We start from the raw sequence: 23,542 nt of genomic DNA, 5'->3' as shown, positions 1-23,542 counted from the left end.
TCACTTTGATTGAGAGGGCCAGGCAGTTAGAACATCATCCAATTCTACTGACAGATGATCTGAGGTCTGATTGGGGGTCTGCGCTGAGGTCTAATTAACATTGGGGTCTGATCTGAAACCTGATTAACATTGGGAGTCTGATTGAGGGTCTGAACTACGGTCTAATTAACATTGGGGGTCTGAGCTGAGGTCTAATTAACAATGGGGGTCTGATCTGAGGTCTGATTAACATTGGGGCTCTGAACTGTCTGAATAACATTGGGGGTCTGAGCTGAGGTCTGATTAGGGATCTGAGCTGAGGTCTAATTAACACCGGTGGTCTGATCTGAGGTCTGATTAACATTGGGTGTCTGAACTAAGGTCTAATTAAAATTGTGAATCTGAGGTATAATTAACAATTGGGGTCTGATCTAAGGTCGGATTCTGAGTTTGAGCTGAGTACTAATCAACATTGGGGGTCTGATCTGAGGTCTGATTGGGGGTCTAAGCTGAGGTCTAATTAACATTGGAGGCCTGATATGAGGTCTAATTAACATTGGGGGGTATGATCTGAGATCTGATTAACATTAGGGGTCTGATTGGGGCTTTTAGCTGAAGTCTGATTAATATTAGTCTGGTGAAAAATATTTTTTCTTATTTTCCTCCTCTAAAACCTAGGTGTGTCTTACAGGGTGAAAAATATGGTAATTATTTGTCAGAGAAGATACAAAAACTTAAAGCATCATATATCTAACACAATCATAAAAGTGAAACAAGAAAAAACTCATCCCAGGCACAAAAAATTTAAAAAAAACAAGATAAAAACGCTAAGTAGAAGTGGCTCTTATGTAGGAGATCAAAAGGTAAATTAACAGCGTATACCTAAGATAAATTCTGTCAAAGTTGTTTCATGCGTTGATAAAGCCATGTTTTATAATGTTTCTTCGGGCATTCTTGTTGGTTTCCATAATGAGAAAGAGCACCCTCAAGGCCACTCAGCTAACCAGGGCAATTTGATCTTGAGACACCGAGTACTCTTGTCCTTTTGGAAGGAGAACTGGCTTGTATGTCTCATTTTCAGTGGAGTAATACGTGTGGGGCTCCTCTCATTTTCTATGCCTCATATTTATTCTCTGTATCTTTTTTTATTTATTTTTTATATGAAGCCTAAGAGGCCAGAGATTTGTATATACCAATTTTCAGAGCGACTGGAGAATATTTGATTCAGGTAAAATCAATTCAGACCTGAATCAAATTTTCTGAAAAATTTGGAACGAAACGAAGATTAAGAAAATAGTTCATCCAGATCCAAAGGACCCACATTCCTCTCCCATTTCTTGTAATGGAGTGCCAGAGCTGATTCTTTAATTTTCTGTGAAAGGAGGGTATAAGAATCTGAGAATAAATGAGCTTCAGATGGGCAGAGAAGAAAAATGGGAAGGGGGAATCATGGAACTTCACTCCCTACCGACCCAGTTGAGTTTCAAGGGCATATTTACCCATCAGGTAGTTAAATATTTGTGTTGGCCCGTAGTTTGAATTCAGCCTGTATCTCTGGAAAGGGCCTGATATCAGCAACAAAATAAATGTGGAATAAATACCAAAGGGCCTTCCCCCATTTCCCAGTAGTTTATGCCTACAATACATAGCATCTATGGACTTGGAAAACTGAGACCAACTTTCAATGTCTGTTTTTGCTTTTACAATTTTTCCCTTACACTTTTGGCATATCAATGAGACTATATTAGAACAAACAATAAAGGAACTAAGCAGAAATGTCCCTAATTTTCTCAGTTTTCTTCTTAATTTTAAACTTTGCCCTTTTCTAAACAAGGGGTAAGACGAATCGCATTTTTTTTAGCCACTATGATCAAACAATGTCACATCACTGTGGCAATTGCTGTCCATATCTGGAATACAGAACAACGTTAATTGTGCGACGTAGCATTGCTGGTGCATGTCAATCAGACGCTATGAATTGAGAAAAATTTGCTCTGTTCATTCTGTTAAATGATGTATCCAATTAAACCTGTTAGAATTCATGATCTTCAGTCAAGGTTAAATGAAAGTAGTTACTCCTGTCAGCTAGGTGATTAAATGCTGCCTACATCAGGCACATTTATGTGCAAAATTAAAATTTTGGTATAAAGCATGAATCTTTATGCATGCCCGTTAATTATCTTGCCGTTGTTCTAGTTATTAAATGCCCGCTGCATTTCTTCTTCATCATCAGCTTCCTTTCAAAACTTATTTTGTACTTTATGTAAAACTGAAATGAAATGTTTAAATAAGTGATTAATTGGGAAACTGTGTGCTAATATGTTTCCAGATTTGAAAGTTATTACAAGGTAAATGTGCAACAAGGTCTTGTCCAAAATTTTACATTTATAAATCACATTTCTAGATTTGTACACATTCTATTTAGGATCTGAACCCTAAGGTAAAGATACATTAAGTCTGAGATTTTTTACATTTTACGAGGTCCTATCATTCTAATAAGTTACACATGATATATACAGTAGTCTGTGCTTTTCTCCAAAATTCTCCAACTGCCTTATTTTAAAGGGGTTTTTCAGGGTCCTGATAATGATGACCTATTCTCATGTTAGGTCATTAATATCCAATCAGTGAGGGTCCAACAACCTGCTCTATCATCGATTAACTGCTCCCTGGTGCTGGAAGAACTTTTAAATGTAAAAGGAAGCACACCTCTGTTCAAAGAGTAGTTACTGGAGCTAAACGTCAGACCCTCCCCGATCGGATATTAATGACCTATCCTGAGAATAGGTAATCAATATCAGGAGCCTTGAAGACTCCTTTAAGTTGCCCAGTCTCTTATAATGAGGAATTCTCTGAAGTTCTCCCACTTCTTTTGATGCATGACCATCAAATGTTACTGTCATAGCACAACATCCAGTGAACATAGTATTTGTCATGCAAACTCACTGATTCAAAATGGTACTGATACCTGGCATATCATATTGGTTTTGGCAATGAATGATCTATAGTTAACACTGCAGTCTGGCCCTCAGATTGGTGTGTATGGATCACACATTACCAAACAGTATGTGATAAAGTTGAGCTGGACATACACTAGAAACGCTCTGGTGGTGTTTGTCATTTTAACTTATGGCATTGTCATCTTGAACAAGAACCTTCACAAACCATGAACAAGAAGATACCCAGAAAATAGCTGTCTTTAGTAATGGCTAGCTTTAGACTTTTAGAGGGAAATTTATGACAATGAGATACTGGGTTTCATACCTCAAACTTTTTCTGAATGAGGTCAAGCTTTTCTGCTGCGTAGACCAAGTCTGTGTTGGCTTGAGATAGAGAATGACGCTTGAAATCCACTTCACAATAAATCTACAGGAATGTTATATTTGAAATGTCAAAATGATTACAGTTCTCGGAAACAGCAAACAGCACAAAATATAACTAACCAGATACCTTTATACATTTGGCCAGTTCTGTGCTTAAATGGGTTGCCCAACATTTTATGAGTGATAGCCTATCCTCAGGATAGGCCATTACTAGCTTAAGGTGGGGGTTCGACACCAACCCTGATGATCAGCTGTCGGGCTGTAGCTCCATCAACTGTGTAATAGACAATAACTTAGGACTGCCTGAGGGCATTAGCTATAAACTAATTATTCCAGGAAAACCCCTTTAAAAGACCAATGACTCATGTGAATGAGTCAAAAGTATAATTTGTACTTGTTTTACCATATAGCCCCTAAAGGGATTCTCAAGGAATAACTAGATTTTTGTACTTACCGTAAAATCTGTTTCTCTACTGTTCATTGGGGAACACAGGCTTGACCATGGGTATAGCTATTGCCACTAGGAGGCGGACACTAAGCACAAAAGTGTGAGCTCCTCCCTTCAGCTATACCCTTCCTACAGGGACTAAGCCAAATCAGTTAGTGCAAAAGCAGTAGGAGAAGCAAGACAAAAACAGGAAAACTATGTACAAACCCAGAACCACGCAGGCCAGAAAAGGCCCGTAAAAGAGAGAACGGGTGGAAGCTGTGTCCCTCAATGAACGGAAGAGAAACAGATTTTACGGTAAGTACAAAAATCCCTTTAGGTGTTTTCTCATTTGTATCATTGGGAGACACAGGCTTGACCATGGGACGTTACAGAGCAGTCCCAAGGGTGGGCATAAACAAAAACCCTCTGGCCAATCAGAGAACCGCCGTCTGCAAAACTCTACACCCCAGATAAGCGTCAGAAGACGCAAAGGTCAAAGCCCCATGATGCACTGCCCGAGCAGAATGAGCAGTAACCCGGAAGGGTGGGGCCTGGTCACTGACGTGGTATGCTTCCACAATGGCCAAACGAATCCACCGGGAAATGGTAGTTTTAGACGCAGCCAGCCCTCGTCTTGGCCCCTCTGGAATGACGAACAGGGAATCCGTCTGGTGGAAAGATTACATCTAGGAAAGATAGATGCGAACGGCTCATACCAAATCCAGAGTGTGGAGCGACTGCTCATGAGGATGAGACGGGTCAGGACAAAATGAAGGGAGAATAATCTCTTCATTGAGATGGAATGCCGACACAACCTTCGGAAGGAAGGACTGAACAGGGCGAAGGACTACTTTGTCCTGAAGGATCAGGAAAGGCGACCGACAGTAAAGAGCCACGAGTTCCGACACCCTACGGATGGAAGTGATTGCCACCAAAAAGGCCACCTTGTAGGACAGGAAGCGAAGCAACACCTGCTGCAAAGACTCACTAGATTAACATTCCAAGGATTCAACGGAGAACGGAAAGGGGGCACAGCATGCGCAACCCCCTGCAGAAAGGTCGGAACCACAGAAAGCAAAGCAAAGTTCCGCTAAAAAGAATGGAAAGAGCCGAAACTTGCCCTTTGAGGGAGCTAAGAGCCAGCCCCAAGTCCATGCCCGAATGGGAGACAGCTGGTGACGCTCGCACCAACTAAAGTAGGACTTCCAGTTCCGGTGGTAGATTCCGGAAGATGACGACTTTCTGGCATGAATCATGGTCTGGACAACAGCATCCGAGAAACCCCGCGCCCTTTGTACAGCGGCTTCAACAGCCAAGCTGTTAAATGTAGAGACCCTAAATTCGGGTGGAAGATTGGTCTCTGCGACAAGAGGTCCTCCCTAGGAAGACGGAGGGTTCATAAGCGTGGAGGGTGACTAGAGATGCTTGCCACACTTGTCATGGCCAATCGGGGGCCACGAGAATGACGGGCAGACCTTCGGACCTGATCTTTCGGAGTAGACGTGGAATGAGAGGAAGAGGTGGGAACACGTAAGGAAACGTGAACTAATTCCATGGAATCACTAGGGCGTCGCATGCCAGGGTCTTGGGATCCCTGTACCGCGCGATAAAGTTCTCAACCTTGTGGTTGAAGTGGGAGGCCATGAGAACCAAGTTTGGCCGACCCCATCGCTCGCAGATGGCTAGAAAAACTTGCAGGTGAAGAGCCCACAGCTGAGGAAGTCGGCGATCCAGTTGTCGACGCCGGGGATGTGAACTGCCGACAGCGCCGGAACATGGCTCTCCGCCCAGCTGAGAATCAGCTATTTCCGCCATGGCTGCCGGATTTTGGGTGCCACCCTGGTGATTGAGGTACGCCACAGCCGTGGAGTTGTTGGACTGAACTCGAAGCGGACATCCCCGGAGATGGTCAGTCCAATGCAGCAGAGAGAGACGAATCGCTCTCAATTCCAGAATGTTGATTGGGAGGGAGCGCTCCTCGCATGACCACACGCCTTGAACGGATAGATTTCCCAACACTTCCCCCCCAACCCTGGAGGCTCGCGTCCATTGTCAGCACCGTCCAATGGAGAGGAAGGAAAGAGCGGCCCAACGTCAGCATCGGGGAAACCAACCACCACCTGAGGGCCAGCGGGTCGGGGTAGAGAGACGTATGGGCCAATCCAGGGTGGCTGGGGAACGGTCCCAATTGGTTAGAATGGCTCGCTGAAGAGTCCTGGTATGGAACTGAGCATAGGGAACTGCTTTGAAGGCAGAGACCATGTGACCCAGAGCCCGCATGCAGTGACGACGGGGAAGAGGACAGGGCCGCAACAAGAGGAGAATCTGAAGACGGAGAGTGGATAGCTTCTCCGGGGGCAAGAGTACCTTGGCCTGAAAGGTGTCGAGTAACATGCCCAGAAAGGTTAGCCACTGAGATGGATAAAGACATGACTTCTGCCGTTTCAGGATCCATCAGAAGCGTTCTAGGGTGTCCAGGACTATGCGCAGGCTGTCCGCGATTGCCCGGAATGACGGACCCTTTATCAGGATAGCGTCTAAGTAAGGGATCGCCACTATACCTCTGACATAGAGAAGGGCCATGACCGCCGCCAGAACCTTCGTAAAGACTCTGGGAGCTGTGACATGGCCGAACGGGACGGACACAAACTGGTAGTGAAAGGGACCCACTGCGAACCGGACAAGTTTTTGGTCCCTAAAGCAGATGGGAACATGAAGATAAGCGTCCTTGATGTCTATTTAGGACAGGTACGCAATGACTGATCTCAGGGACTCCATCCAGAAGCTGCGGAGCCAAAGGAATCGGTTAAGTGCCTTAAGGTCCAGAACGGCAGAGAACGTCCCCTCCTTTTTGGGGACCACAAAGAGATTGGAGTAGAACCCGCGAAAACAGTCTTGCGCAGGAACCAGGACGATCACTCCCTGCCACAGAAGTGGCAGAAGGAGAGGTTGGAGGAGACAGGCGAAAAAATCGAGACGGAGGGGAGGACCTGCATTCCAGCTTGTAACCCTCTGCGATGACCTCGGTCACCCAGGCATCCGAGACGTGAGCCAGCCAAACATGAAGAAACAGATGAAGGCGGCTGCCCACCCGATCGGAGGGCGCTGGAAGCTGCACGTCATGCAGAGGAGGTCTTGGGCTTATAGGACTTGGAGCCCTGTTGACAGGGACGCTAGGAAGGGCGAGGTTTGAAGGAAGGCTTGCGCTTCTGATCCGGGGCAGACTTGTTGGTTGGCTGCTTTGGGCTGGAAAAACTGTGAAAGGGGCGAAAAAGAGGTTTACGCTTTTTTGACTTGTTGAAACGAACCCTGTTCTGTTTAAATGAGTGCTCTTACCACCTGTAGCATCAGAAATGATCTCATCCAGGCGTTTGCCAAAATTGTCTACTGCCAGTAAAGGGGAGGGCCGTCAGGGTCCACTTTGAAGCATTATCTGCCGCCCAGCAGGAGAGCCATAGGGTACGGCGAATAGCCACCAAAATGGTTGACGAGCGGGCCATAAGCCTGGCAAGGGAGAGCTGCAGGGCAATATCGGAAAGTTTCCCTGAGGGAACCCCCGTGGAGAGACCCTGACGTAGATTATTTGCCCACTCACCCATAGCTTTGCTCACCCATGTAGAGGCAAAAACTGGTCACAGTGCTGTGCCCACTGCTTCAAAGGAAAATTTTGCGAAAGATTCAATTTTTTTTCAGGAAAATTCCACTCCTTGGAAACAGAGGAATCAAAATCCTGGTGGTTGGGGAAACATTTGGGTGAGCGACGGGACCTCCTAAAGAAAAAACTCGAGCCGGCCGATAAAGGGTGCGGGGTCTTCAACCTGTATGGTCTCTATAACCGCTGTAATGAGACTGTCCACCATGAAGGACAGCTTTGAAGACTGACCCTCAGGAGAGACAAAATCCTTATCTGAAAACCTCTCCTAGGAACATGACGCTTCCAAGGAGGATATGTCGGAGTAAGACTCTCTGGGAGGTGGCGGAGAGGGGGAGGATGGTCTGGCCTGTTTAGCGGGACGGCCGCGATGGTAATGAGCCCCAGGATCCCCAGAGTCGGACTGGTCAGAGGACGCCTTGCGGACAAATGCCCTAGTATTTCCACAATGGCTTTGTTGGTATGGGAGACATCCTGTACCATCTTTGACAGGGAGTGCGCCGACTCCGGCTCTACCATAGGCTGGGCAGCAGGGGGGACTGGGTCAGGGGCAGAGCCACTTGGCGGTGGAGCAGAGCACGAAGAGCAGAGGGAATCTAACTGACCAGATGGAAATTTTGAGTGACAAGAAGCACAAGCAAAATGGCGCACAAAAGAGACTGCCTGCTTTGGGGCCTGGGGTCTGGGCTCGGACATAATGAGTACCCTGTAGTGACGGATGGGTGGATGAGGGGGGTAGGTTAAACCATGTAGGAAGGGGAGACACAGCTTACCCGGCTTGTGTTCCTTTAATGCAGCTTGTCCGGAAGTGCCTTGAGTCAGAGTCCCGCCGAGGTGCATTTGAAACAGGATGTGGGTGGAGTCAGAAAAGGCGCCAAGAATTGCCCCACGATACAGCCGAAGGAGGGGGAGCAGGGAGAACTTCATGCCCCGCCCTCAAAATGTAGTCAGTCCCCCGCGAAACTGCAGGGAAGCGCAGGCCCGACCCTTCTGCCGTCCCTGCTAAAGAGGCCTTCGCCCCTAAGCTGTCGCTAAAGCCCCGGCCGAACAGAGATGCCAGCCGGGAGAGGAGAACCCACGGGGAGCCGATGTGGGAGTAGGCTGCAGAGAAGCCGGGGCCTCAATTAGCAGCGGCCCCAGTGGAGCACAGGACCGGAAATGCCAAGAAGGAGGAAGGGCCCTGAGGAGAGGGGGCATTGTGCAATGGAGGCTTCTCTAGCCCCACCCCCCACTCCAGACAGGAAAAAGGCGCATGGAGGGGACAAGGCCTCTGTGGGGGAATCGCTCAAGGTAACCTGAGAAGGGGAGGGAGGAGGAAGGAGGGGAGCACTCTGGGGGCCAGAAATACTAATGCGTCTGGCGTTTTCTGCCCCCTGGCTCCAGCTGGATCACCACCTTCGGTGTGCGGCCCCTTGGGGAGGGCTGCTACACCGAAACAGAGGGGACTTGCACTGGGTGGCCGTGGTTGCAGGGATGCAGAGGCTTTAGGAACCTCTGGTCCTCCTTGACTTCTGGAGACCGGGAAGAAGTAGCGGGCTTGGGGAGCCCCTGGTCTCCCGTATCCTGGGTGGGAGTGCAGGGAGCTAGGACTGCCTGAAATCCAGCTAAAAGGGAAGAAAAAAATAAAATAAAAAAAAATTGAAGAAAATTAGCAGACCTGTAAAACTGATTTAGCTTAGTCCCTGTAGAAAGGGCATAGCTGATGGGCGGAGCTCACACTTTTGTGCTTAGTGTCCGCCTCCTAGTGGCAACAGCTATACCCATGGTCAAGCCTGTGTCGTCCAATGATATGGATGAGAAAATGAGTTTTTATCTAATGCCAACAGCCTGCCTCTCTAAACAGAAGATTCATACTTACCAGCTCCGCACCAGTTCAGTTCTATGCGATTCCTTTGCTGTGTCCATGATCCAATCCTTAGAGTGTTTACATCCGGCGTTGTATGGGCATGGTCACATGCTCTGCTGCAGCAAAGACTGGCTTCAGCGTTGACATGGCCAGAAGCAGCATGCCACCGCTGAAGCCATTCATTGGCTACATCAGAGCATGTGACTATGCCCATGTAGCACCAGATGAAACCACTCCAGGGACAAGAACAGTGAAGAGGAAAAGACAGGGGGGAAGAAGCTGTGGTGAGATCTGCTACATGAGGAGAGGTAAGTGAAGGTGTGATGTTATTTACATGGGCCTATATGGTGGACAGAGGAATATAATTACAGGGAGCACTCCAGGGGGCATTATAAATACTGGGGGCACTTCAGGGTGACCATTATAACAGTAGGGGGCAGTATAAATACTGGGGGCACTGTAGGGGTATTATAAATCCAGGGGACATTAGGCGTTCTTATTACTACTGGGGACTCTATAGGAAGGACTTATAGATCCGCCTTATTTCTACTAAGAGCACTATGGGGGCTTTATTACTACTAAGGGATCTGTAGAGAGCTTTATTACCACTGGGGGAAAAATAGGGGCCTTATTTCTACTGGGGGCTCTGTGAGCGTATTATTACTGGAGGGCTCTTCTACTAATGGGGGCACTCTTGGAGAGCAGTATCACTGTAGGGGGCAGTATTACTAATGGGGGCATTCTAGAAGGGAATTACTATTGGTGGGACTATGAGGAGCACTATTACTATGGGGGCACTCATATTTCTTCAGGATAGTATTTGGAGGCATTGGGGAGCACAGCGAGCAGCAGAATAACACTGTGGGGACTCCAGGTTGGGGGATGATGATAGAAATCTGTGGAAGCTAAAGTGTCTGTGTGTCACACTCTGCAGAGATGAGGCGGCTGAGAGAAGTTATATGAACCTAATGGAGAAGATGATGACAGAGAAGATCTACATCAGAGGAGACGTCACCTGGAGGCCCTGGATGTGACAGGTATGTGCTGCTGTATAGCAAGTACAGCAAAATGCGGTATGTGGGGGGAGGAGGGGAGACTTAGAGAACTGGGCCATATTCATTGGGGCTTGGGCCCCGGATCTTTTGAGACTTTAGCAACGCCCTGGTTAGTGCGCTGGTGATTACTGAGTAGAGGGGCGTGACTGGACTGTATATCAGGCAGCCAATCAGTAAACATCAACACTCATGAACAAGTACCAACTCACAGCAGGAAAGCTAGGGATTGTGGGGATTGTAGTCTTTGAAGTTTTGTGAGGGAAGATCAGGCACCATGATACTCTCAGTGTGCTGCAGGCTCACACAGGAGCTAGACAAAAGGATTGCAAGGAAAAATAAAGCTCTGGTTATATGTATAGGTATGGGTTCTGGTTGGGTCCCAGCTTGCAGCCTTAATGCAGTTTTTCAAAAATTAAGTTACTTTACCGGAATATACCTTTAAGGGTCTATAGGGTAAAGCAAGAACACAGCATACTGTTGAGTCATTGGTCCTAAAAATGTCAGATCTTTATAAATATTACACAACTATGAGCATGCTATCACAGAGATTGTTGCAAAAATTTCTGTGACCAAAAAATCAGTTCCATTGATCTGAGTGTTGTTGTTTTTTGGGCAGGAAGCACATGGATTTCTCCAAGCCCCATTCAGATGAATGGAACTCATTTTTATTTGTAGACATTTCTGCAACATTGCTGTGTGTAAAGGCTCCCTGTGGAGGAAGAAAACAGCAAACATTTATTTACCTCTCACATATTCCTATAGGCCTGTCATATTACATAACAACATTTCAGGATAATAAGTATATGAGGCATCAACGTGACAAGTCACAACTTGAATGAAAACAACTAAATAGACTGCCCAACCAGCTAATCCAATCATCAGTTTCTAGTACAAAAAAACATCTATCACGTCACAATTCAAAGTCTGAATGGGAAGAAAAAAAACTATTAATTGTAATTAAAGAAATATGTATCATAAGACAAATAAAATCTCACACATCATGCAGTTGTATCCAGCACAAAATTGGGTACTTACATACATCTTTTTGAAGCATCCAGGAGGTATGAAAGCAGATTGATAAATAACACGGGGAAAACGAAATATTCATCATGACAAATAGTGAAAAATTAAGGATTGCAAGCAGCATTAATTACGCTGTAGTAAGATGAATAGGGCCTCTCACAATTAATGGGAACATACACTTTTGTCTAAGTTTTACATCTACCTGTGATGAATGCCTTGGCTCTGATAAAATGCATCATACTTACATTTGTACTAACAGTACATTAATAGATTGACATATGAGAGCGGAGGGCAGCCTTTAATCATGCACCCTGCATTACTCCCACTTTTGCTTTCCCACATACATCAAATGAAAAGAGAAAGTCAAAGGAAAACAGCACAATCAGTATAAAGCGGAGCTGGTAAGAATGACTGGTGACAGATGAAGGGAATAGAATTGCTGCATTTCTTTAAGGCCTGTGACAGAAGGGTCAATATCACTGGTCTTCTGCCAGCAATCACTGATCATCATAAGGATGACTGGACATCTAGGGGGTCATTTATTAAACAGAAATACGCCTAAATTAGGCGTATTTCTGGAGCATTTCTGGAGCCAGGTCTTCAAAAGTGGGCGTGGTGTGGGCAGGGAACTGGAGGGGCCCGCAGGTCCGTCCCATTAACCAATTTCCTACACCTGTTTTAGGCATAGAAAATGGTCTAAATGTAAGATAGCAAGGAAGCTGTCTTCCATTTAGAAGCGGCGGTGGATCCTCAAAAGTTCTGTAGAGGCCGGCGCCTCTTCATAACTCTGATAGATCCACCATAAGGTATAGGGCTTATTAGGACCGGTGTCTAAAATGCCGGTCTTAATAAATGTGCCCCTTAGGTTTGTGCACCCATGCTTTATATGAAATGCATCATATACAGGACAAGGTTAGAAGTAGAATAGGCGCCTGTAGCACAGACTTGAGCCATGGAAGCTGCACTGCAATATCATGAATTGCTCTGAACCTCTTGTTCATTTGGGTTACGCTGAATGTTGCATTGCTACAGACAGCCCTTTAGAGCTCTACAAGACCATGGAGCCATTCCATCATGTTGATTTATAGGAAAAATCCAGTGCTGATATAGTGATGATCAGGCTGGACAATTGTAGAATGCATAAGTATAAATATATTATTTTTGTAGTATAGTTTACATCCCATGATGCACTACTGACATTTTTAATTCTGGGTGAAGCCTTGCCTTAGCAGGACGTTGTGCTTCTATGAGCTGTCAGTAGCTGCACAGTGAATAATGGAAGCATAAAGCTTTTAAAAACTATAATAAGAGTACGCATACAAACACCAGTTATGTAACTATAAGGAGTTCATTTGCTTATAGGGTTCAATAGCAACACCACCAAGTTAATGTTTATGCCCATATCAAGACACTACTGTTTATAACCCTTATAGTGTAACATCACTATATCCTTTATTGTTACTTTGCTGTGTTTATTATTCAAGCACTGTGACATCATTGTATTTATTATCACTTTGTTATGACATCACTGTGTTTATTATTCCTGTATTATGACATTACTGAGTTTATTATCCATGTACTTTCACATCACTATGTTTACTATCCCTGCATTGTGACATCATTGTGTTTATTATCACCATGCTGTGACATCACTGTGTTTATTATCCCTGTCATGCAATAAAAAAAGAGAGAGAGGCGCCGCTCCCTGGTGTGATATATTTGAAGGAGAAGGAAACAACCGCAAGCAGATGTACCTTTCCGAATTGTGTTGTGCAGGACTAGGCACAACACTAGAGCATAGAGAAGTTTCCCCCACATCGGGGGAACGGACCAGGCTGCCGCGCCGAAGGCTGGACACTGTGTGAGGCCGGAGAATACTGGATAAAGGAGCACCACCAGAGGCAGAAAAAAGACTGCACTGGAGGACTTCAAGGTAAGTATGGATTTATTAAAAACAAATGAACACGGTGATGTCATAATACCGGGATAATAAACACAGTGATGTCACATAACAGAGATAATAAAAAAAAAAGGAGCACTCTGTCAGAGGCACTAAAAAGACCAGAGGACTTCAAGGTAAGTAAGGATTTATTAAAAACAAATAAAACCACTATGAAAACAAAAGTAAGCTACTCGTTTCAGTGACGGTCCGTCACCTTCATCAGGCTCACATAATACACTGCAGTGCCGTTATATAAAGCAGATCCATGCCGGAAGTAATTAGCAGGGACACCATACTAATTAAATTGGAAAGTCCCTACATAGATGACTGGCTCTCAGCAGTTTACTTACGTTTTATTATTTAACAGTTTGTGCATACATATATACAATTATCTCTAATCACATAATTTTTAAAACCTTATATTAAAATACATACAAATGTTATACATTAGTTGAAAGGCCCAGGTATATTATGCAGAGCTCTCGCATACAAAATAAAAAAAACACAAAAAAATAAAAATATATAAAAAATGGCTGAAAAAAATATATATATTAAGATGCGTGTTTGGATGGTGACTTATCATATCAGCCGAAAACTGGCTAATTTAGATATTATCATGAATTTACCATTATAGTAATATATAGTCATATACACTCACCTAAAGAATTATTAGGAACACCATACTAATACGGTGTTGGACCCCCTTTTGCCTTCAGAACTGCCTTAATTCTACGTGGCATTGATTCAACAAGGTGCTGATAGCATTCTTTAGAAATGTTGGCCCATATTGATAGGATAGCATCTTGCAGTTGATGGAGATTTAAGGGATGCACATCCAGGGCACGAAGCTCCCGTTCCACCACATCCCAAAGATGCTCTATTGGGTTGAGATCTGGTGACTGTGGGGGCCATTTTAGTACAGTGAACTCGTTGTCATGTTCAAGAAACCAATTTGAAATGATTCGAGCTTTGTGACATGGTGCATTATCCTGCTGGAAGTAGCCATCAGAGGATGGATACATGTTCAAATTCGGACTCTACCATTTGAATGTCTCAACAGAAATCGAGACTCATCAGACCAGGCAACATTTTTCCAGTCTACAACAGTCCAATTTTGGTGAGCTCGTGCAAATTGTAGCCTCTTTCTCCTATTTGTAGTGGAGATGAGTGGTACCCGGTGGGGTCTTCTGCTGTTGTAGCCTATCCGCCTCAAGGTTGTGCGTGTTGTGGCTTCACAAATGCTTTGCTGCATACCTCGGTTGTAACGAGTGGTTATTTCAGTCAACGTTGCTCTTCTATCAGCTTGAATCAGTCGGCCCATTCTCCTCTGACCTCTAGCATCCACAAGGCATTTTTGCCCACAGGACTGCCGCATACTGGATGTTTTTCCCTTTTCACACCATTCTTTGTAAACCCTAGAAATGGTTGTGCGTGAAAATCCCAGTAACTGAGCAGATTGTGAAATACTCAGACCGGCCCGTCTGGCACCAACAACCATGCCACGCTCAAAATTGCTTAAATCACCTTTCTTTCCCATTCTGACATTCAGTTTGGAGTTCAGGAGATTGTCTTGACCAGGACCACCCCCCTAAATGCATTGAAGCAACTGCCATGTGATTGGTTGACTAGATAATTGCATTAATGAGAAATAGAACAGGTATTCCTAATAATTCTTTAGGTGAGTGTATATATATATATATATATATATATATATATATACACAGTACAGACCAAAAGTTTGGACACACCTTTTCATTCAAAGAGTTTTCTTTATTTTCATGACTATGAAGGCATCAAAACTATGAATTAACACATGTGGAATTATATACATAACAAACAAGTGTGAAACAACTGAAAATATGTCATATTCTAGGTTCTTCAAAGTAGCCATCTTTTGCTTTGATTACTGCTTTGCACACTCTTGGCATTCTATTGATGTGCTTCAAGAGGTAGTCCCCTGAAATGGTCTTCCAACAGTCTTGAAGGAGTTCCCAGAGATGCTTAGCACTTGTTGGCCCTTTTGCCTTCACTCTGCGGTCCAGCTCACCCCAAACCATCTCGATTGGGTTCAGGTCCGGTGACTGTGGAGGCCAGGTCATCTGGCACAGCACCCCATCACTCTCCTTCATGGTCAAAAAGCCCTTACTTTCAAAGTTTTCCCAATTTTTCGGCTGACTGACAATTTTCTTTACTTAGCTGCTTTTTTCTTGCCATAATACAAATTCTAACAGTCTATTCAGTAGGACTATAAGCTGTGTATCCACCTGACTTCTCCTCAACGCAACTGATGGTCCCAACCCCATTTATAAGGCAAGAAATCCCACTTATTAAACCTGACAGGGCACACCTGTGAAGTGAAAACCATTTCAGGAGACTACCTCTTGAAGCTCATCAAGAGAATGCCAAGAGTGTGCAAAGCAGTACTCAAAGCAAAAGGTGGCTACTTTGAAGAACCTAGAGTATGACATATTTTCAGTTGTTTCACACTTGTTTGTTATGTATATAATTCCACATGTGTTAATTCATAGTTTTGATGCCTTCATAGTCATGAAAATAAAGAAAACTCTTTGAATGAGAAGGTGTGTCCAAACTTTTGGTCTGTACTGTGTATATATATATATATATATATATATATATATATATATACTGTATATATATAGATAGATAATTTTAATAATATGCAGTTGAATGCAAATTTCGTTTATTTGAATGCAAGTAAAATGCGACTTTTTTGTGCAAACGTTTTCGGCTGATATGATCAGCCTTCTTCAGGCACTGTGCCGCTTGTGGGTGAAAGAGTCCAAAGTTGGTACACCATGAGAGGAGAGAGTGGGGCGCTACTGGCCGCCTACAAGAAATGTGGTTTGGCTTTTGATTACCTTCACCGGATAATTCTAGTGTCATTAACATATTGCGTTTACCCAGCTTAAAAGACCAACCCATTTGAAGGCTGTCCTGAACTTCCCACTATACTAGCGGCATAGTGTTATGGGTATGTATATACTAATTACCTTAGATTAAAAAAATGAAGATATGAGAGAAAAAACTAACACAATAAATTTATATTGTTGTCGATACTTGCTGGAAGATCAATTTATTGTGTTAGTTTTTTCATATCTTCATTTTTTTATCTTTACACAGATATAACTGAAGTGAACGCAAGAGTTCCACATGATCAGTTGTGGCTAAGCCGTTTTTAACTTTCACATATGGATTATGATATTTGATGAATAAGTCACCGTCCAAACACGCATCTTAATATATATATTTTTTTCAGCCATTTTTATTTTTTGCTGATTTTTTATTTTGTATGCAAGAGCTCTGCATAATATACCTGGGCCTTTAAACTAATGTGTAACATTTGTATGTATTTTAATATAAGCTTTCAAAAATTAAGTGATTAGAGATAAGATAATTGTATATACTGTATGTATGCACAAACTGTTAAATAATTAAACTTAAGTAAACTGCTGAGAGCTCCACATTTGCTGGTGAGCTATCTCAATTCAGTAAATTGGAAAGTCACCTCAAATAGATAAATAACATTGTATGTAATCAATAAACAATTGATATATATTCAAAAGTATAAATGTAGCCTGGAAGAGTAGCAAAACCATGGTGTATATATGGATCGCAAAGTGTCAGAGATAGAAACCAGGACTGATGTCGCTCCTAGGAGACGTTTAAAACATTAGGTGTGCCTCAGAGGCTTCAGAGGACAGGGACTAAGACAAAAGCAAGTGTTACTAAGCAACCATACACAACAGAGGGCGTGAATGATTATGCCTTCATTGGGCAATCGGCGGCAGTATTACACTGCAAGATGAACGCCAATCAGCGTTCATGCGAATGCTCGTTAGCGATTATCTGCCGAAAAATCGTGCAGTGTAAGGGCTCATGCACACAACAGTATGTATTTTGAGGTCCGCAAAAAATATGGATGACGTCCGTGTGAATTCTGTATTTAGCGCAATGTATCAGCTGGCCCCTAATAGAACAGTCTATCCTTGTCCGTAATGTGGACAATAATAGAACATGTTCTATTTTTTTGCTGAATGGACATACGGAAACGGAATGCACTCGGAGTAGGGCTGCAACGAGTACTCAATTAAATTGAGTAATTCGACACCAAAAAATCCTCAATGCAAATTTTTTGCATCGAGGATTTGTTTGTGTCACGTGACCACGGAGCGGGAGTGAAGCGCTTGCTATTAGTCCCGCTCCGTGGTCTCCTGCTGGCCCGCAATGCACTTAGAATACTCACATTTCCAGCAGGGATCCTCCGCACACTACACAGCACATCCATGGTCCCGCGCTGCACTGACCTCCTGACGTATGCAAGTCGTGACCTGATGCGTGGTGTGACGTCAGGCCCAGGGCAGCGCGGAACGATAAGTTGGTGACAACGAGGGGGTGGGGGCACGACTATGGCCGGGCGACTATGGTGGGGACGCGACAATGACGCTGTGCACTCCGGGTGTCAGGAGGAGGGGCAGAAGGGCACAAGGGGAGCAGAGACTATGACACAAGGGGGAGCAGAAACTATGACACAGGGGGAGCAGAGACTATGACACAAGGGGGAGAGATGATGGCACAAGGGGGGAGAGCTGATGGCACTAGAGGGGAGAAACGATGGCACAAGGGGGAGTGGAGCTGATGGCACTAGGTGGGGAGAACTGATGGCACTGGGGTGGGGGAAAGCTGAAGGCACTGGGGTGGGGAAGAGCTGATGGCTCTGGGTGGGAGAGCTGATGGCACTGGGGGGAGAGCTGATGGCACTGGGGGGAGAGCTGATGGCACTGGGGGGAGAGCTGATGGCACTGGGGAGGAGAGCTGATGGCACTGGGGTGGGGGAGAGCTGATGGCACTGGGGTGGGGGAGAGCTGAAGGCACTGGGGGAGTGGAGCTGATGGCACTGGGTGGGGGAGAGCTGATGGCACTGGGTGTGGAGAGCTGATGGCACTGGGTGTGGAGAGCTGATGGCACTGGGTGTGGAGAGCTGATGGCACTGGGTGGGGAGAGCTGAAGGCACTGGGTGGGAGAGAGCTGAAGGCACTGGGGGAGTGGAACTGATGGCACTGGAGGAGTGGAGCTGTTCGCACTGGGGTGGGGGAGAGCTGATGCACTGGGTGGGGAGAGCTGATGGCACTGGGTGGGGAGAGCTGAAGGCACTGGGTGGGGAGAGCTGAAGGCACTGGGGGAGTGGAGCTGAAGGCACTGGGGGGGTGGGGCTGATGGCACTGGGTGGGGAGAGCTGAAGGCACTGGGGGAGTTGAGCTGATGGCACTGGGTGGGGGAGAGCTGAATGCACTGGGGGAGTGGATCTGACGGCACTAGGGTGGGGGAGAGCTGATGGCACTGAGTGGGGAGTGCTGAAGGCACTGGGTGGGGAGAGCTGAAGGCACTAGGGGAGTGGAGCTGAAGGCACTGGGGGAGTAGAGCTTATGGAACGGAGTGGGAGAGCTGAAGGCACTGGGGGAGTGGAGCTGATGGCACTGGGTGAAGGAGAGCTGAAGGCACTGGGGGAGTGGAGCTGATGGCACTAGTGTGGGGGAGTGCAGCTGATGGCACTGGGTGGAGAGAGCTAAAGGCACTAGGGGAGTAGAGCTGAAGGCACTGGGGGAATTGAGCTTATGGCACTGGGTGGGCAGAGCTGAAGGCACTGAGGGAGTGGAGCTGATGGCACTGGGTGGGGAGAGCTGAAGGCACTGGGGGAGTGGAGCTGATGGCACTAGGGTGGGGGAGAGCTGAAGGCACTGGCGGAGTGCAGCTGATGGCACTGGGTGGGGGAGAGCTGATGGCACTGGGTGGGGGAGAGCTGATGGCACTGGGTGGAGAGAGCTGAAGGCAGTGGGGGAGAGCTGAAAGCACTGGGGTGGGGGAGAGCTGATTGCACTGGGGTGGGGGAGAGCTGATTGCACTGGGGTGGGGGAGAGCTGATTGCACTGGGGTGGGGGAGAGCTGAAAGCACTGGGGTGGGGGAGAGCTGAAAGCACTGGGGTGGGGGAGAGCTGAAGGCACTGGGGGAGTGGAGCTGATGGCACTAGGGTGGGGGAGAGCTGATGGCACTGGGTGGGTGGGGAGAAATGAAGGCACTGGGTGGGGAGAGCTGAAGGCACTGGGGGAGTGGAGCCGATGGCACTGGGTGGGGAGAGCTGAAGGCACTGGGGAAGTGGAGCTGATGGCACTGGGGGAGTGGAGCTGAAGGCACTGGGGGAGTGGAGCTGAAGGCACTGGGGGAGTGGAGCTGATGGCACTGGGTGGGGAGAGCTGAAGGCACTGGGGGAGTGGAGCTGATGGCACTGGGTGGGGAGAGCTGAATGCATTGGGGGAGTGGAGCTGAAGGCACTGGGGGAGTGGAGCTGATGGCACTGGGGGAGTGGAGCTGATGGCACTGGGTGGGAAGAGCTGAATGCATTGGGGGAGTGGAGCTGAAGGCACTGGGGGAGTGGAGCTGATGGCACTGGGTGGGGAGAGCTGAAGGCACTGGGGGAGTGGAGCTGATGGCACTAGGGTGGGGGAGAGCTGAAGGCGGTGGGGGAGAGTTGATGCACTGGGTGGGGAGAGCTGATGGCACTCGGTGGGGAGAGCTGATGGCACTCGGTGGGGAGAGCTGATGGCACTGGGTGGGGAGAGCTGATGGCACTGGCTGGGGAGAGCTGATGGCACTGGCTGGGGAGAGCTGATGGCACTGGGGAAGTGGAGCTGATGGCACTGGGGTGGGGGAGAGCTGATGGCACTGGGGTGGGGGAGAGCTGATGGCACTGGGGTGGGGGAGAGCTGATGACACTGGGGGAGTGGAGCTAAAGACACTGTGGGAACGGAGCTGATGGCACAGGGGGGAAGCTGATGGCACTGGGGATAGTGGAGCTAATGGCACTGGGGGGAAAGGAGCTGATGGCACTGGGGGGAACTAATGCACTTGGGCTGATCGCACAGGGCAGAACGAAGGGTGTTGGGGACTGATGGCAGGGGGTCTGATGAGCTTTTATAAAGGAAAACAGTCTATTAATTCATTTTTTCTTATTAGAGTACTCGATTAATTGTAAAAATAATCCGTAGAATACTCGATTACTAAAATAATCGTTTGCTGCAGCCTTAACTCAAAGTAAATCCTGTTTTTTTGCCACCCATTTAAATGAATGGTTCCACATACGGTCCGCAAAAAAAACGGAACGGACACGGAAATAAAATAGATTCATGTGCATGAGCCCTAATACAGGGTTCAATATTACCAGGACTAACGAAAGGGAAATGGCTCAGGCCACATAGTCTGTCAGGGGGAGGGTGTGCCTTTTGTTCATCTGGGAAAAGTGAGATTTGGAGGCGGCATGGTGGAAAAAATAGGAAAGCATTAGTGCAATAAACAATATGAGAAGGCGATTTTTGTCCATTCAGGCCAATCAAAATTGGTGTCTGTAAACAGCCAGTTGATCTGATTGAAATCGATCTCATTTGCAAGAAAACTGCAAGCTGATGTGTGAAAAAATTGATGGCCAATGCCGCCAATCACAGTGATTGGTTCAGAAAAAAAAAGATAAATCTGTGCAGATCCCCAGGGTTGTATGTAGACGTTTCAAAAAGTGCAACAGTACAATCTAGTTTATATCCTAATGTTAATAATACCTTACCTCATGAAATTTGATAATATTAGTAACCCAAGCACATAGGCCTGCAGCCGCAGAGGATTTTGTGCGCACAAATTCTGGGTTAAACTCAGGATCGCTTAAATAGTCATTTTTTATTGTCTTGACAACTGCATCTGGAATATGCTCTTTGTCAAAATTAATTAGGTTCTGTAAAAATTCATCCACCTGTAAGACACAATGTTGTTAATACTGCGATCCATGAAAAAATACTTTGGGGTAATTTATCATGAGGGTCATATTTGCAGTCAGCTTTGTGTATTGGCATACTTTGCACTAGATTTATCAAACGGCATATGCTATTTCTTAAATTTGGCCCATCTTTTAACTTAACACTTTTGTCTAGAAATGCTAATCCAGTTCCTATACATCACCCCGCCCCTTCCCCCATCAGACTGGGTTTGCAACTTTTTTTTTATTTTAAAAGTTGTAGTGATAAATCTGGAGTGAAGCTAATTAACATAGCTAACCATATCCACTTTCCTACCCATTTTTCAAAACTGGAACGAGTGGTGTAAAAAAGCAAAAAGTGACAATTTGACCCCAAAAAGTCTCATGAATTTTTAAAGCCAGAATTACGGAATGCAGGGTGCGATAAATACAGCACTGTTTTTGGTACTTTTGATGGGAGGTCCTCATGAAAAATTACAATTGCATGCTAGAGACAAGACTTTAAAATCTCTATTAGCTCTCACTCCAGTGACCTAAAATGTCTATGCATTACACAGATAACCTGAAGTGAGCAATTTCCCTGCTGAAACTTGTTGGCTGCTTCCCTAACTATAACAGCTAATTTATGGTGCAAACTAGGACTTTCTTAGGTTCGACTGATGTCCTACATTGTATTTTATTCAAAAAGAAGAATTATTTGAGAAGATCTAAAAACCATTTTTCTGTGATGGTAGTTCTCTATCTATACTATGTATATTGGCCCTTAGAGTGACTTATGCCATGTAAAAAATAAAAATCAGATACAGATGTAGCAGGGTTAACACTCAAACTCTTAATTCAAATTTATTAACTCATCGTGTTATCTTGAAACAAAAGCCATTGAAAAGCAATTGAAGGTGTTTGCTTAACCACCTCCGGACCGCTGTACGCACAGACGCGTCCTGGAGGTGGTTGATTCATTCCTCCTGGACGCGCCGGCGCGTCCTCTCGCGAGACGCGAGATTTCCTGTGAACGCGCGCACACAGGCGCGCGCGCTCACAGAAACGGAAGGTAAGAGAGTTGATCTCCAGCCTGCCAGCGGCGATCGTTCGCTGGCAGGCTGGAGATGTGTTTTTTTTAACCCCTAACAGGTATATTAGACGCTGTTTTGATAACAGCGTCTAATATACCTGCTACCTGGTCCTTTGGTGGTCCCCTTTGTTTGGATCGACCACCAGAGGACACAGGTAGCTCAGTAAAGTAGCACCAAGCACCACTACACTACACCCCCCCCCCCGTCACTTATTAACCCCTTATTAGCCCCTGATCACCCCTGATCACCCCATATAGACTCCCTGATCACCCCCCTGTCATTGATTACCCCCCTGTCATTGATAACCCCCCTGTCATTGATCACCCCCCTGTAAAGCTCCATTCAGACGTCCGCATGATTTTTACGGATCCACTGATAGATGGATCGGATCCGCAAAACGCATCCGGACGTCTGAATGAAGCCTTACAGGGGCGTGATCAATGACTGTGGTGATCACCCCATATAGACTCCCTGATCACCCCCCTGTCATTGATTACCCCCCTGTCATTGATCACCCCCCCTGTAAAGCTCCATTCAGACGTCCGCATGATTTTTACGGATCCACTGATAGATGGATCGGATCCGCAAAACGCATCCGGACGTCTGAATGAAGCCTTACAGGGGCATGATCAATGACTGTGGTGATCACCACATATAGACTCCCTGATCACCCCCCTGTCATTGATTACCCCCCTGTAAAGCTCCATTCAGATGTCCGCATGATTTTTACGGATGCACTGATAGATGGATCGGATCCGCAAAACGCATCCGGACGTCTGAATGAAGCCTTACAGGGGCATGATCAATGACTGTGGTTATCACCCCATATAGACTCCCTGATCACCCCCCTGTCATTGATTACACCCCTGTCATTGATCAACCCCCTGTAAAGCTCCATTCAGATGTCCGCATGATTTTTACGGATGCACTGATAGATGGATCGGATCCGCAAAACGCATCCAGACGTCTGAATGAAGCCTTACAGGGGCATGATCAATGACTGTGGTTATCACCCCATATAGACTCCCTGATCACCCCCCTGTCATTGATTACCCCCCTGTAAAGCTCCATTCAGATGTCCGCATGATTTTTACGGATGCACTGATAGATGGATCGGATCCGCAAAACGCATCCGGACGTCTGAATGAAGCCTTACAGGGGCATGATCAATGACTGTGGTTATCACCCCATATAGACTCCCTGATCACCCCCCTGTCATTGATCACCCCCCTGTAAAGCTCCATTCAGATGTCCGCATGATTTTTACGGATGCACTGATAGATGGATCGGATCCGCAAAACGCATACGGACGTCTGAATGAAGCCTTACAGGGGCATGATCAATGACTGTGGTTATCACCCCATATAGACTCCCTGATCACCCCCCTGTCATTGATTACACC

General features: G+C 46.0%; 1 protein-coding gene across 1 annotated transcript in view; it reads right to left on the bottom strand.

Annotated features, from left to right (window-relative positions):
- Positions 1-23,542, bottom strand: part of LOC121008813 (dynein heavy chain 11, axonemal-like) — a 489,011-nt gene that overhangs the window by 172,439 nt on the left and 293,030 nt on the right. The window contains exons 60-61 of the mRNA XM_040441508.1: positions 20,882-21,064; positions 3,244-3,345 (exon numbers count right to left, since the gene is read on the bottom strand). Of these exons, the coding sequence (XP_040297442.1) occupies positions 3,244-3,345; positions 20,882-21,064 (285 nt within the window). The remainder of the gene's footprint in view (positions 1-3,243; positions 3,346-20,881; positions 21,065-23,542) is intronic.

The sequence above is a fragment of the Bufo bufo genome, chromosome 7 (genome assembly GCF_905171765.1).
Source record: "Bufo bufo chromosome 7, aBufBuf1.1, whole genome shotgun sequence".
Classification (NCBI taxonomy): Eukaryota; Metazoa; Chordata; class Amphibia; order Anura; family Bufonidae; genus Bufo; species Bufo bufo.
Note: the sequence above shows the minus strand (reverse complement) of the source record. Positions and strands in the feature narration are given on the sequence as shown.